General features: G+C 34.8%; 1 protein-coding gene across 1 annotated transcript in view; it reads right to left on the bottom strand.

The window, feature by feature from the left end:
• HEATR5B (HEAT repeat containing 5B) overlaps window positions 1-16,897 on the bottom strand; it is a gene marked incomplete at its 3' end in the record, with an annotated part of 90,738 nt that overhangs the window by 55,616 nt on the left and 18,225 nt on the right. The window contains exons 8-17 of the mRNA XM_079721084.1: window positions 15,006-15,161; window positions 14,277-14,527; window positions 12,546-12,657; window positions 11,229-11,381; window positions 10,075-10,174; window positions 9,420-9,529; window positions 8,211-8,374; window positions 7,316-7,491; window positions 4,488-4,593; window positions 2,797-2,987 (exon numbers count right to left, since the gene is read on the bottom strand). Coding sequence (XP_079577210.1) covers window positions 2,797-2,987; window positions 4,488-4,593; window positions 7,316-7,491; window positions 8,211-8,374; window positions 9,420-9,529; window positions 10,075-10,174; window positions 11,229-11,381; window positions 12,546-12,657; window positions 14,277-14,527; window positions 15,006-15,161 — 1,519 coding nt within the window. The remainder of the gene's footprint in view (window positions 1-2,796; window positions 2,988-4,487; window positions 4,594-7,315; window positions 7,492-8,210; window positions 8,375-9,419; window positions 9,530-10,074; window positions 10,175-11,228; window positions 11,382-12,545; window positions 12,658-14,276; window positions 14,528-15,005; window positions 15,162-16,897) is intronic.

The following is a 16,897-nucleotide window of genomic DNA, read 5'->3' as shown; positions in this document are numbered from 1 at the left end:
TTACAATCTTTATTACTTCTTTCTCTACTCACTAACAAGAGTTAGAGATTTACTTTAAACTGGTTAAAAGTCATACATTTCACTGAAGAAAGCCTACCTTTAGAGAAATATGAAAGAGGACCTACAACTTCACAGCTTTTAATATTAATTATTCCTTGAAAAGACAAGAGCCATTTGAAATGTATTTTTACCATTGGTGTTTTAAATAAAAGACAAATAAGACAAAAAGACTATGACTTATAATCACGCACCAACATAGTCAGTTACTATTAGAAAACATTAAAATACCACTAAGAACAAAACTCCTAAAATAACAAAGGAGGCTAGAAAGCAACTTTAGTTGCATTTTCAAAACTGTATTATAACTCTCAATAAGCCATCCATGATCAAACTTCTGTCACAAACTCACAAAAATGAAATAAAGCCAAGATACGAAAAACCATCACCAAGACTCTGGCTGGTCAGTTTGCCTATGGCAAAGAAAGAAAAATTCTAAGTGCTGTCACGATGGAACAGACATTAAGAAATGTAGTAATGAAGGAAGTGAACTAAGTCCATCCTTAGCAGTATTTCTAATATACTATATCCTTGGATAAGTGATCTCTCTCTATGCCTCAGTTTCTCCATCTGTAAAATGAACATTATCATTACTCCTATATAGCAGTTGTTTTGAGGAATGAAAGAAGAATGAATGCAACCTGTGAATTCTAAAAAGCCTTACACAGACTAGAAAGCTTCCTTCGTATTGTTACTTTTCAGAGTTCATTTCAGTGAGCTAAAGAAAAGCTGAGCCAATTTTCTCAGTGAGTCATCTATTCAATAAAGTAAGTAAAAACTAAATAAATAAATAAAGTAAGTAAGTAATCTAAGATATAAGAATATATCATATATATACTTTCCCAGGGGTCTCAGAGTGATTTTCAATTTGAATGGGAACTAATTTAACCAGTAATGGTTTTTATTTTTTTCTGAACTGGGTCTTAAGCAATTGAGTTACTCCCTATTAACTGAGAATGGTTTATAGGAATGATTCCAGTCTTAATGCTAAGATGGCATATGATTTTAACATGCAAAAACAGCTGACAGATCTGTATGTATAGGTGATTTGGCTTTTCATAGTTGGATATTATATCAGCAAGAGATAGTGTTGATAAAAAACAGTCTGATATAATGAAGTTGCAGGATATTGAAGCTTTTTCAAAATAGAACCAGATTTTGTCAAATCTAAGATACCACAGATTTTTCTTAATGTACCATTATTTTATATAACAGTATAAAAGAAAAAAATGCTGCCAAATAATTATTACATTTTTTAGAGATTTTAAGACAAATCCCAATTTCAGATAACTTAAAATGTGAAAAAACAGGTAACAAAATCTATGTAATAATTAATTTCAGATCATAATAAATTATTTAGAAAAGCTAATGAAACTAAGCACTGAGAACACTTGCAAACCATTAACCAGACAGGTATGAATATGAATGAAATGTCCTTGTGTTTTACCAGAATAAGTATAAATACTCCTACAGGTATTGAAGCACTTATAAATTAAAACCACTTGTAACTAAAGAAAAATTAACCAGTCGAGAGTTTTCCAAAGAAATACACTCTTATTTTACCTATTATTAACAGAGCACAAACCATGAAACAGGTAGCTAAGACTGGTTCTAACTTTTAAAAAATCTTTAACAAAAGTTGATTTCAGGATTAATGAGAGACACTTGGAAAAGGCAAAGTTAATCTATTGTTAGAAAATAAGCAAAGTCATCCTGCAGAAGATTAAGTGTCTGGGAATAGTTTAGCTACATTCTGCCTGCTCATATTATCCTTAGTGAGTCAAACAATACACTGGGGCATCATCCTAAACCAGCCAAACTGCCACTGTGTGTGAAGACAAGGACAGCCGTCCTCAGATACGCAAGAATTCAGAAAATACTTCTTTCGAACCACTACTTCACAACCACTGCTTCTCCCAACTTCTCTCTTGTTAATTATGATATAGTTTGGTATAATTAATCCTCAAAATATACAATACTTAAGAATGATTAATTTACATAACTCAAGCGTTAATTCTTGACCACTCTTGATTTTCAACTGCTCTACTTCAAGTACTTGATTAACAATCAACAGTCACTAATAACTGCATTTATCATCTTTTATTTTATTTATTTATTTATTTTGCGGTATGCGGGCCTCTCACTGTTGGGGCCTCTCCCGTTGCAGAGCACAGGCTCCGGACGCGCAGGCCCAGCCGCTCCACGGCACGTGGGATCCTCCCCGACCGGGGCACGAACCCGCGTCCCCTGCACCGGCAGGAGGACTCTCAACCACTGCGCCACCAGGGAAGCCCTGCATTTATCATCTTAAACATACTTATGTGGATCTCTGAGATCACTCTTTTAAATTAATATTGCCAAGAAATTCTTAAAAGCTAATGCTAAATGTATCCCCCGTTTCAGGGATAATTTAAGAAATGATAAACTTGGTAGTAGTTAGAAAAAGAATGGCTTATCCCAAAAAGTGAAAATTAACAGAAAGAATAATGGTGGGGGGTGTGGGAGGGCAGAGATAAGAGAAAAGGACTTCAGAGCAAACTACATATAACTGAGAGATGCCGTCACTAACAATCCTCTTGATTCCGTTATGTAACATTCAAGAGCTGAAACAGAAACCTGCACCACACTCAAAGTATCTACCATGTGGAAAATATACAGTCCAGTTAATAATTACTGATAACTTAAAAGACATCTTTGCCTATGAGAGAAAATTACTTGTTGATAAAGAGACCCACTTACTTGTCAAAGCTATATTGGGCCATTCTAGCAATGAAAGTTGCTTCTCCAACTACCTGAGCCATTCTTCCAAGAGCTTCCCCTGCTGCACATCGTAAGATGGGGTTTGGGTTGTCAAGGGCCCCCATAACTAGTGTCAGAGCAGATTTACGAACTTCCTCAGGTCCTAAAGTACTTTTGTTTTCAGCCAGGCCCTATGGTTATTTAAAAAAAAAAAAAAAAGGACTGCAATCTTTGTAAATATGCATGTATCTTCACACATTATTTTCTTCAGCCAACTTTCCCATGCATATACTATGCCTAGAATTAATACATGTTAGACTGACAGTAATCACTTTCCTAAACAGGATTTCACAACATGATACATAACATAGTTATAGTTGAATCAGCCCTAAAACCAACAATCCTTGGGAATGTCTCTATCCGTAGACAAATACTTAAAAGTTGTTTTTATACATAAAGGACACTGTATTATTAAATCAACTGTTATTTAACTGACTGAAATTTATCATTATAACTTTAAGGAAGGAAAAGGCCTCATGAACATGAAACTTTGATACATTTATATAAAAATGCCAGAGACGATAATTATGTCATAAAGAGTATATCCAATACATACCTAAAGACAAAATGAGGTAAGAATAATCAGTAACTGAATGTTGAACTCAATCAGTATGAATGTTCATCGTACTAAATGTTAATATCTCTCTTCTAGTTACACTTACTGTCCTGGAACTTAAATTACTTACTTGAGACCAAAAATATAAGTCATGGTAGCTAGGGAAAATGTTAACTACAGCAGAGGCATTAGCACATATACGAAGAAACGCATACTGTACAGCAATATTACAGCTGTTAACCAAACTTCCAACCACTGAGGGAAACCATGACCACCCCACTCCTTTCTTAAAAAACTCAGATGTTGGTAGCTGATCATCTCTAAAAAGGGCATATACTAATGATTATATAAATGGTACGAGCCTTTATTTGTATAACCAACGCCTACATCCCTTTTCCCCGAAGTTTACAAAATGTGATTTAATTAATGTCCATTTAAACACTTGTACTCGTTGCCCTTTTAAAGCAGTGATATCTAATAAGCTTAGTGCTGAATAATATGACTTTTCAAATACATCATGAGAGGCTATAAGCTGCATAGTACAGTACATGAACTCTGAGAGATAAGCAAAATATTTGTTATTTCACTTCATACATGTAGAATTTGAGGTTTAAAAAAAGGCTAAAGGAACTACACAAGACAGAAACCTATTGAGTAGCTAAACCAGAACACAATCTCTAAATGCAGCACTCTTTTAACTACATAACAAACATAGCCTCTCCTGCTTTATGGTCTAAACCACAAATCAAGCTTAAGCTTTATCTAGTTAGCCTTCAATAGAATACCAAACTTCATTAGTCAGACATGTTTGAAAATTCCGAATGTACCAGCACTTGTAAAATTTGAGGTATCAAATCAAAATATGAATTTTAATATTACTAAAATATAAAAGCTTATTTAATTACAATGAGCCTAATATAAAGTTTCTAGTAATTTAAATGAAATAATATAAAAGCACGGTTATCCAGAGCTATACATATAAACGTTAATAGTCTAGTTATGTCTGAATTACTATATTAAAGGTATTAATTAAAATCTTAGTTCAGAATATTTGCTATGTTTTAAAAGTAAATACCTTTAGTGCACTAAGAACAGCTGTAAAGATATTAAGCTGCACAGCCTGCTGGCGAACACCTTTGGCTTGTTTAACACATTCGGCAAAGTGATCCAACATCTGTAATCTGTAAAAAATAGAAAAGATCACATTAGCAATAGTTTTTATTCAAACCTGGCCCAAAAAAACAAAGAAGAAGAAGGGTATAAGCTGATTGTTTAACAAATAATGCCCCATGCTATCTCTTTTCACTTCATTCCCTGGTCTAAACCAGATCTCCTACTTCTGAATTAATATACGGACATGAACTACTAACTGGCACAACACAAGGGACTAATATTAAGTTTCAATCAGCAAAATAATGTCATAATTTCAGTGGTCTTCAGCGTGCAACAAAGCCCCTGGCATAAAGTAGGTGCTCAAGGTTTCTTGAATAACAATCATTAATTGTGCATCTCTGTGGAAGATTTTTAAGTTGGAAATCTTAAAATGTGGCATAATTTTTTTCTTTTTAAAAAATACTCTCACACATAGAATAAAATAGTACCTCGTGTCCTATCTTTAGAAGCTAATTGGGAGATTTTTTAAAAAAGATTTAGCTTTGGTCAATTTTGTTAAATGTGAAAAATCAGAGGTGAATTGGTTGTTTTCTTGTTTCAAATTTTAAAAATGAGACAGTTATCCCTCTTCCCCAAATCACAGCCATTTGAGACTATTCTGATTAAAGAGAATGAGGTCATATCAGATTCTTCTAAAAAGAATAGAGGTGGGGCAAAGGAATCTAGGGAAATTTCACTGGGAGGATTTATGCTCAATTATAAAAGGCCATGGGTCTCAGGTCAAAGCATTCTTCAAAAATCACATAGGAAGGAACCATCCAGCCTCCAGCAGGAACTCCAGTTAGAGGTACTTGGGGCTAAAGCTGACACTTGTACCCTTGTCTGACACAGACCCACATCTATGCTGAAGAAGCAGGGCACTGTCCACACTGCTTTCAAGCACACACCTGAAAAGACACACATGGTCTCCAACATGGCCATCAAACATCATGTGCCTATAACTGACCTCAAATACATAACTTAAACAAATTTTTTTCCTTACTATATTTATTTCTTTTAATTTGAAAAATATTAACAAAAAGTTACTACCTAGAAATAACCATTGAACATTTTCACATATTTTAAAATATCAAACTGGGATCACTTCTTGCCTTTTACCTTCTTCATTTAACAATATATAATAAGCATTTTCTGATATCAAAACAGTGTCTCTTGTAAAATGTATTCCAGTCCATCAACTTTCCATAATTTATTCACTGATTCCTCCATCCCTGGATACTTATGTTACATATTTTAATAGAACTTATCTATTTTTACTGCATCTGGTTCCACAAAAGTGATTTAGTAAAGTTAAGAGGACTTCCCTGGTGGCACAGTGGTTAAGAATCTGTCTGCCAATGCAGGAGACACAGGTTTGAGCCCTGGTCCGGGAAGATCCCACATGCCACAGAGCAACTAAGTCCGTGCACCACAACTACTGAGCCTGTGCTCTAGAGCCCATGAGCCACAACTACTGAAGACCGCGTGCCTAGAGCCCGTGCTCCGCAACAAGAGAAGCCACCGCAACAAGAAGCTTGCGTACCACAACAAAGAGTGGCCCCCGCTCGCGTCAACTAGAGAGCCCGCACACAGCAATGAAGACCCAATGCAGCCATAAATAAATAAATACATTTATTTTTTTAAAAAGTTAAGATAATCCTGGATTCTAGTTACGGGTCTCATAACTAGCTGTATAATTTCTGACAAACCACAAACTCTTAGACCTAGATTCCTTTAGATTTAAAACAAGGACATTAAAGTAGATGCCTTATAAGATTCTTTCACCTTTAACGGTCTTTAACATTTATGTGGCAACCAAATGTTCTTAAAGATATCTAGATAAAGTAAAATTTCATATTTAAAAATTTCCCCTCAAATTAAAAACCAATTAATCAACTAACCTACATATGTAAAGATATGCTATCTTTTCTATGCAAATACAACAATGTTTTTAAGGCATAGTTTGTAAAACCTGAACTATCTGTGAAGGTCTTGCATTAATTCATTTTTACTCCTTCTTTTGGGAAAATCACTGTAAGTATATAAAATGCTTACTAAGTTAAGTATGGTGTCTTGTGGACATAAAGTATAGCAAACTAAAATGCTCCTATTAAAAAAAGAATCAGTTACTTTAGTGTTCCAAGTTCCAGACTTTAACCATCTGACAAATGTCATATTAGGGAGCAGACTTCTCACTCATTTAATTCCTCAGTAACAAGACTTGGAAAACTGGTGTACCTAATTAAAGATACAGGCAAACCTACTTATAAACTGGCAAACAAACTACTATAATGAAAATTTTGTTGTTTAAGACTGAGTCCACAATACAGTGGATATCATATGCTAGTACATGGGGTCAAACTTTAAAAACAGTTTCAAATTATGTGGGGTTTGCATGCAATTTATTATGTGCCACTTATGTTATTACATTTAGGAGACTATTGTTCAAACTCTTCTTTTTTTTTTTTTTTGTGGTACGTGGGCCTCTCACTGTTGTGGCCTCTCCCATCGTGGAGCACAGGCTCTGGACGCGCAGGCCCAGCGGCCATCCCAGCCGCTCCGCGGCACGTGGGATCCTCCCGGACCGGGGCACGAACCCGTGTCCCCTGCATCGGCAGGCGGACTCTCAACCACTGTGCCACCAGGGAAGCCCCAAACTCTTCTTATTGAAGAGTTAGCTTGGTTGGGAAAATGTACTGCTTGAAAATAATTTATATTTAACTAAAATCACCTTATTGACTTTATACTAACCGGTGTTTAAAAGAAACATGAGGAAACACTACACCAAAAAGAGCCACAGAAGCATCAATGACTGAAACTCCAAGGGGAAGAGGCCCAGGCACAGCTTCTCCCGCAGGTATTCGTAAATAAATGGAGGATGGATCATGCTCCAGAGCCCCACTTCCAGATGCACTGTTTGGCTGGAGCTGCAAAAGAAGGACATAAAAATCATTCAAAATCCACTTTGGGAAATTCACTTACCAAGTACTGGGCATGACAAATAAAACAGGGGAGGAGGGAGAAAAAGTAACAATGAAAGAACAGAATGATTAAATCTGAAAATTTTTAAATAGAGAGATATAATTTGGCCATTAAAAAAAGTCACAACAGTTCATGCAATTTTTTTAAAAGTTTTGTTCATTCTAAAACATTTTTGCAGTACCCACCTCAAAATGTGTAAGCAAAATAATGTCAGGAATAACTTAAACCCACAAAAAAATTTTTAAAAGCGGCCTTTAGTAACTCTTTTTAAAAAGTACATAAGAAATAATGTATTCAGTGGGCAAAAAAGGTTCTAAATCTTCAACCTACTAAATCCTATTCGTCTCTCACCTGTCACAAAATAAACTAAACCAAAACAAACACCAACAACCAAAAAGCTAGTCAAAACTGATCTTTGCCAATGCAACCAAAGGGTACCTAAATACACAGAATATTGAATAAAGACAGTTCGCCAAATTCTAACTGTTGCTGCTTACCTTTTTTCACTATTTATCCACCCCTAGGAAGGTATCTTTAAATGTCTAAGAAAGCTAAATGAAAATTAAACCTTAGTCTACAATATTTTCTTTTTAAATGACAATGTGTAATAGTACCATTGTTTTTCAATCAAGCTAGTATTTCATTTCACTTTATAGTTTACTACCTGGTCTTCAATTGATTTGTGATCAGTTTCTTGAAGCCAGGAACCAAGAAGAACACTATCATCGTAGTGGCAGAGGGATCTGAGGAGGGAAGTAGTTGTGTTGGCTGAGTTGTCAGTCAAAGTGAATTCTGCTACCAGTTCTCTAAGAAGTGCATTGAAAGAGCCTAAAAAACAGAACTTCAGGTCAGATTAAAGAGAATACTTTTTTTTTTTTTTTTTTTTTTGCCTTACATGGGCCTCTCACTGTTGTGGCCTCTCCCGTTGCGGAGCACAGGCTCCGGACGCACAGGCCCAGCGGCCATGGCTCCCGGGCCCAGCCGCTCCGCGGCATGTGGGATCTTCCCGGACCAGGGCACGAACCCGTGTCCCCTGCATCAGCAGGCGGACTCTCAACCACTGCGCCACCAGGGAAGCCCAAAGAGAATACTTTTTAAGAAAATGACAATCACTGCCCACCAAGAGCAGCAATATATTCAACAGGAGTAAAATAATTATGTCCCCATTCCCTTTTAAGAAAAACCAGTATTAAATATTTTAACACTGGTTTTAATACACAATAATGGCACTTCCTTTTTTGTTCTTGTATTATGCCTTTTAGCCCAAATTATTTAAAGTAATCAAAAACTCAAATAGAGGAGAGACTTTTTATTTTAAATATATTAAATGTGATGATTATTATTTACTATTAATTACTTAACGATGTGCAAACACTGAACCAGAGCATATCAAAATTCTTCGGCATGGTTGCACTGGAATATTAACATTTTATATGACATTTAACTTCTGCAAAAGTACATTACTATTCTCCCTCCAGATTCCTAAATTTTGGCTGTATTATAACAGTTGGGATAGTCATTAAAAGCATAGACTCTGAAGATGAACCAACTGGGTTTGAATCCAAGCTCTGCCACCTAACTACCTCCCAGACTTGTGCAAGTTACACAACCTCTAAGTACCTGAGATTCTTCATCTTTAAAGAAAGCTATATTTTAGCCTCATAAGGTTGTGGTTAGAGTCAAAGATGCTAATACCTGTTAAAGGCTTAGAATGGGACCTGGAACACAGTAGTGCTCAAGAAGTGTTAGCTACTATGTATGAAGAAAAGGAAAATGGTTGCCTTCCTTTACATGGTCAGAACTCTATGATATTGTGAAGAACTGCAAAGGTATACTGAAGAATTTTTATTAGACATCCACAAATTTTATTTACCTTCATAAGTTTTTGGAGGTAACAACGCCAAGATATCATAAAGTCTTAAACGGACCATTGCAGCACTAGCTTTCAGATGAGCTCCGTGGGCTTTAATTACAGATGGAATGCTAAAATATCAAAAGTATAATTAGTATCAGCTTATTAGAATAAGCATTACTTACATTTTTTTCCAGCCATGTATCAATGTACCGTCAAAGTACATTGATAATTATTACATTTTTCTTTTAGTTTATTTTGTGACTTTTACTGTTAGTAACAGAAACACTATAAAATACAACTTTAGGGACTTCCCTGGTGGTCCAGTAGGTAAGGCTCCACGCTCACAATACAGGGGGCCCAGGTTTGATCCCCGGTCGGAGAACTAGATCCCGCATGCATGCTGCATCTACGAGCTTGCATGCTGCAATTAAGAAGCCCACATGCCTTAACTAAGACCCGGCGCAGCCAAAATAAATAAATAAATAAATAATAATTTAAATAAATAAATAAAATACAATTTTATTTATAACCACACCGCTACTAAAATTTTTAAAGTCACTTCACACAAATAAAATTTAGTACATTTCCTATATGATACTATAGGGAATTACAAAACATGGCTATTTATAAATATGTAAGATTGGATGTTAATGTGTCCTAATTGCCTACTTACTGTGACATCATAGTCATGGCACATTCAATAGGGGTCATCAATTTTCTAATCACATCTTCAGTTAGGAGTTCAGGACAATGTGCAACAAAACTCCTCATTGCTAGATAAAAATTTTAAAAAGACATATTTGAAACAGCTTTTGTGAGGATGAACAAATTTATAAAATTATATAAAGGTACCTAAAATTTTTAATTATTACAAAATATAAAGTTCTAAAACAAGGTCAAACCAAAAGAAGAACCAATTGCAACTTTAGAGAAAACTCATTAGAAAAGGCTAGAAGAGTGGACAGCAAAAATGGAGGGAGGGAAGATGTCTGTTAGAAAGATTTCTGTGAGTGAGAATTCAGAAGTCTATGACCCCACATGAATTCAGATAACTACAAAAAAAGCTGTTTCAGAACAGAACCAACAGTGGACATAATGGCCCAGTGAGAGGACATAGCTTTATTGGCTCTTTAGCAGTAGAGCTAAGACTAAAACAGCTCTTAGATGTGTGGGAACAAAACTAACACTTTGCCCTGTGGCGCTTATGGTTAAGTGTACATCTGTCTCCCACAGTTTGAAAAAAGAAGCACTTTTCACCCTCAGATAAAGCAAAAAAGGACAGGGTCACTCTGTGTAATTCTAGTTTTCAAGTAAAACAAAACTTGAGCCTTTCCTGTAAGTTGCTGACTCCCAAACAAAAACAACTTTCATACTTTTTAAAATGCTGGTATCTAAAAGACGTATCAACTTTTGCAGATTTGATGGGAGAAAACAGCTATCTGTCCATTAAGAAAAGACTAACTGTAAACTCAGTAACCTTGGTAATCTTGTTTCTTTATCCTTTAAGTAGGCACTGGGCTTTTTTACTTGGTGACCCAGTGCTTCTTCAGGTGGAAGAATGCAATAACTGGGAATTAAGATGCCTGGCTTGTTCCAGCTCCTAATTGATCATGAACTCTAACCTCCTTTTCAGAATCTCAGCTTCATTTTTATTACAAATTTAGTAAACTGGTATAGATTACTTATAAAGTTTCTTTCTAAATCCAAAAGTGTACAGATTCATCATTATATATTAAAATAAAAAATTGAAGTAATGATTTTCCTTCACTTCACAAATATTTTAGTAAGAAAATAATATTCTGAAAGTGCAGTCCTTTCAGTTCTTACCACATAAGGCTCCAGCACGACCTTCCAATGTTACCTGCCAGGTAAAAGAATCGCCTCGGGCCTTCTCAGCCTCCAATTCCTTCAATGAACGAGGGAAAACATTCCGCCACAATAACAACATCTTGGGCAGATGGTAACGAACAACAGATGGTCCTGACAGAGAAAATGAGAACACAAAACCATACACATATATAGCATTACAAACAAAAGTCAAAGAAAAGAGCCCCAAACAAGCTTTAACAATATCTATCATTTCACTGTATCTTTGTCTATAATATTAACATTTTCAAAATGTTTCTTATTCAGTAAGTAAAATACATATTAAAGCATAATAAAATTCCCCTAAAAACTATCGATATTTTTAGCATCCAACATAAAACAAATCCACAAAAAGTCATCTAAAAGAAATTACCCAAATATATTCAGAATGATGGATTACATTCTATCAATGATAAAACATATCTGGGACATATTTCATGATACCTTTTCTATAAATATTATATATGTATATAAACATGTACACCCACTCCCAAACACATACATATATTTACTCCTCCATTTTAAGGGCAATTTATATGGTTAATTTAGTTCTATGGAGTAGTATATTTAGAACTAGGCACCTATATTTCCATTGCTAAGGAATTCATTTAACATACCACACAACATAAATTTCTAGAAAAAAAAGTTACCACTTTTTATTTTCTTTAGAAAATGAGGTCAAGGTTTAATTTCCAAAAGGTAGATGCATCAAGCAGTGAGTAACTTTGTAGCACACACACGCATACTTTTTATAGTAGAAGCCAAACATGTGGAGTAAAAAGTGGACACACCTTATCACAATGATAAAACATATTTCTGTTCTATGTACAGTGCTAAACTTTGCCTGCGCCTCAGATTTGTCATAGCACTTAGGAAAGTGAAGTGCATAAAGATAACCCCAAGAAAGCAACACCAATGGGAGATGCCATTTAAGTGTGACTTTATCACTCTGATAAAATCATGTCACTGGTCTTTACTTTGGGTATGGAATATGCCCCATACTCTCATCTCTTTTCATTAATACTAGGCTAATCATTTAGACCATGGCTATTCTGATGGCAAAGGGGAAACTTTGCTAACACCTTTCTCACTAAATGTACATAAACAGAAATTACAAAAAAGAGAAATCTAATACCAAATGATGAGAAAAACATCATTACCATTTTTTAACTTCATTCAAAGTCTAGAATGTGAAGTTGAATCTTCTAAATTAAAATTTCTTTACAGTCTACTGACAGTTACAGAATAAGACAAAATCCTACTCAAATATAATTGTACCTAAAGTCATAAGTGCTCCAAGTAAGAGCCATCCAGCTTGGGTGCGCTGTAAAGATAGCCTGCTATTTTGGGCAGCAGTTCGTAAGAGATCTTCAGCAATACTAACTACCATCTGCAAGAGAAGTTTAGAATTGGATTTTAACAAAATCAGGTAAGAAAATACACAACTAGTATACTCCATTAAGAAAGAAGTTATCCTTTTTTGTTGTTGCTGTTAACATGTTTTTAAAGAGGCAACATCAATACCTAATCAATCCTGATTGCTCTGCTGACTTTGAGAAGACCCATTACAACACAGTGGTTAAGAGTGAGTTCTAGAGCCAGAATGCCTGAGTCCATATCCCAGCTTTGTCATCTCCTAGCTTTCTGACTTAGGATAACTCAATCTCTCTGCCTCAGTTCCCTCACTGCTAAAATAGGAATAACAGGAGTGCCAACCTCACTCTTATGAGGATTAATAAATTAATACAGCAAAGTACTCAAAACAGCGCTGGTCCATGTAATCACACAGTAAATGCTATTATTAGTAGTACTGTTATCCTACGTTTAAAGATTTGTTGAACTCTTATTATACATCTGCCATTAAGCTAATCTTATGGTGCTTATAGTCTTAGAGAGAGAAGACATAGGAAAAATGGGAAGTAACAAGCAGCACATAATCAAACGATAAAATAACAGTACAGATGTAGTGGTCAGCAAAGAGAAAGGCTATCATAGTAACTCTGAAGATAATTCATGGAAGAGACAGAACTTGAATTGGGCCTCTAAAGCAGCTAAGTTTGGTGCAGGTGAACAAGAAGAGGGACGAAATTCTAATTAAGAGATTAGCAAGAGCAAAGACATGGAGGCTGAAAAAAGCACGGAAGGAAAGCAAGATGACTAGTCTGACTAGAGCAGTGAGAAACTACAATGAAAGGGCAGAATAAAGGCAAATTATGAAGGTACCAGTTTAGCAGACAAAGGTGATTATATTTTATTCTCTGATCTCTGGGTAGCTCCTAAGGGTCTCTGAGCAAACATAAAATACGAAAGTGGGGTGGAAGAGATGGGAGAAAAAGATTCCAAGGAGGATAATCAGTGAGGAGGCAAGCATATGACAAAGGGAGATGGAAGCCCAGATTTGAGTAGCAGCTATGGAACTCACAGAAATGAATGGACATGGGCCTGGTAACCCAGGAAAAAAAAAAAAACAGAAAAACAAAAAACAAAAGATCTAGCCCCAATATAAAGTTGCAAATAATATTTATATAAACACTTAATATTCCTAAGAAGAAAATCTTGATAGTAGTATAAGGTATAGGAGAAAGGGAAAAAAAAGTAACTGATTCATGAAAACCATTCAATTTTTATTAAGTATTACCAAAATGCTAACTATAGCAATAGCACATTCTCTTGACATTTTGAATATAGCAATGTGAATTTTTATTTCTAAAACCCCAAAGAAAAGCTCTGATTTCTAAAGAATTACTATAAGGGCTTTTTTTCCCTCTCTCTAAAATAAATTATAAAATGATACTATACCCAGAAAAAACTATTATTCCCGTATCAGGATTAAATATCAAATTTTAATTAGGGTCTTTCGACTCCATATTAGCAGAATACTGTATCATTTATTATCAGAGTAAAACTGTTTTTGTTTCATCACCCAGTTCAACATCAATCACAGAAGGTGTTCCAATAAAGACTAAAGTCCATGTGACAGCACTTATAATCTTAGGATCTTTGTCATACCTTTCCCTTGGCATGAGGAATGCCCAAAGGACACTGATGAACTCCACCTAACAAAGCAGCCATTGCAAAACTGTATCCACTAACAGCTTCTGGTGAAGTTTTCAGGTTGTTGAGTCGTTCTGCACACCTGTCTAGAAATGGTGCCAGCTGGAAAGGCAGCGCCACAGCCACACAGCGCAGACACCACGCAGCAGCAAGTCGAGCTGCCATGCTTGGGTGAAGAAGCACTGAAGTCACCGTCTCCAAAAGGCCTAAAAAATACTCAAAAAATTACTCTTAATGAAGTCACACAATTTCATGAGTTAAAAGAACTATGTGTAACACAATAATTAAAATCATAATTGTTATGGCTTTACACAGATACATTTAGAACTGTGCCAAAAAACACATATATCAACTCATAAACAGGAAAGTACTTTAAGGAACATTTTCTACAAAGAACATAGTACAATTACATCCAATAAAATATAAATGTTGGTGTAAAGTACTCAATAAAGTTTAGAAACAAAACTACCATGACTGTTTTTGATTTGTCTCCCCAAACTTTATTACAATGTTTAATTCAAGATTCACTATTACAGTGAATCCTAAATAAAACCCAACATTTAACAAATGATCTAAACTGCTAATTACCATGATAAGCAACCAATCAGAAGTTAAATATCAATCACACCCATGACTTCTAAAAATATTGAAAAAAATATTCCAGCATATAAGTGAATATCATACCTATAGATGCTTCCTGAATAAGAGGGGATGCAGTGGCATTTAGGCTCTGCACCAGGCTCCCAAGCTCCTGCAAGGCGCAAACCATCACATGCTGGCTTGCTGCAATGTCTGCTGCTCCAGATTTGTTTTCACCACTAGTGTCATTCACTACCGCTTCTGGAAACACAAAATTATGTATGAATGTGGGTGAATTAATTTGTGATATAATTTTTTGATCTACACAATTTATGTTTTTAAATTATACCAGCTGATACCTCACTGTTAAGAACTCTGTTTGTATGCTGAACATCTCTAACAATTAGGGAAATACAAATCAAAACCACAATGATAAAAAGTCAATATAAAGAATTTAGCACAATGCTACCCCCAATATACATTCAGTAAACATTAGCAGCTATTATTCTTACTTTATTATTATCACTGCTATTTTAAGAGCTGTAGTGTGCTGGTAGCATCACTGTCAAATTACTGACCAGAAAGAAGCTCTATAAGGAAAGTGACTTTAGAATTTCTTACTGGGATGTTCCTCAAAATTTCCATTAACTTGCTGGTCCCTGGCCCCACCTTTTAGCTTCCAATAGAATTGAAACATATTTAATCATGAAACAAATAAAAATTCCTTGTCAAATTACTAATTGAGAATATATTCTGGTCCATAAATTCCAGATACATAGCACTATGTTTAATTCTGCTTTTACCATTTTAAAAATCGAATGGCTTAATGGCTTAAAAATCTGTGACCTTAAGATTAATAACCCTTAAATGACAGTAAAACTTTCTTATTTACATTCATTATGAATTACCAGGCTATAAATTGTAGAATAATAGGATATAATAGATTAATACACTATGGATTAAAATTAAATGCCTCTTTTCTTCTTAGACATTTCTGGACTTGGAAATGCACAAACTCTCTCTTTTAGGTACTAAGCTCTAAGCTCCCTGAACAGGTGCTATCTACACGTGGCTCGCTGTTTTACTCCCAATGTTTGGCACAGTGTCTTTGATACTCAAACATTTCTTCAAAGAATAAATGTACAAATATTTATAAAGTTGTGAACCTAGGACAGGTTATTATTTTAACATACCTAAAGAATGATACCTCATTAATTTAAACACCCTTTAATTCACAATTCCTAACTTTCAGTTAGTCCCATGCATTTAAAATATGGTTTGCCTAGTAAGCTATTACAAACAACAAAAACTATAAACTATTTGTGGATTTATTTTTATTAATTTTATAAGATGTTCAATATATTCGCTAAATATAAAGTGCTGGATATTTTCTATTCATTAAATTTTTATTTCTAAAGACCGCTGTTAAGCAATATAATTTTCTTGATTAAAGTTAATGTATATTCCCAAGAGTGATAAAAGTAAATTATCTTATAGTATTTATATTTTACTTTGCATTAGTTCCTTACTTGTATTATTATAAGCTCCAGGAAGGCAGGAACTTTATCTTACTCACTGTTCAAAACCTGAATTACTGCTTTGCAATCTCAAATACTCAATAACTACTTGTTAAACAGAAAAATTTATAAAATTGACACTTCCTAGAAAAGGATTTCTTTTAATTATGAATTACTGAGGTTTCACAGTATATCCTATAGTGGGCTAAAAACCACCTGTAACTGTTTCTCTCTAAATTTTCACATTAAGCCTATTAACGGAGGGGAAAACAACATGTATTTATAAAACAATAGGTTCCAAGAAGAAAAACCACAAGAGATTATTCCTCAAAGATTCCTCAGTGTGCTGCAGCATACCAGGAGAGTTATAAAATCAGTAGATACTAGATATAAAACAGAAAGCCTAACCTTACAAACACACTATCCAAATACTGAAAAACTCCACTTCACTGTAATTATATGTTGTTTGAATATCAAATA

This window comes from Hyperoodon ampullatus, assembly GCF_949752795.1.
Source record: "Hyperoodon ampullatus genome assembly, chromosome: 15".
Classification (NCBI taxonomy): domain Eukaryota; kingdom Metazoa; phylum Chordata; class Mammalia; order Artiodactyla; family Ziphiidae; genus Hyperoodon; species Hyperoodon ampullatus.
The sequence above is the reverse complement of the archived record's forward strand: the minus strand, read 5'-3'. Positions and strand labels throughout refer to the sequence as shown.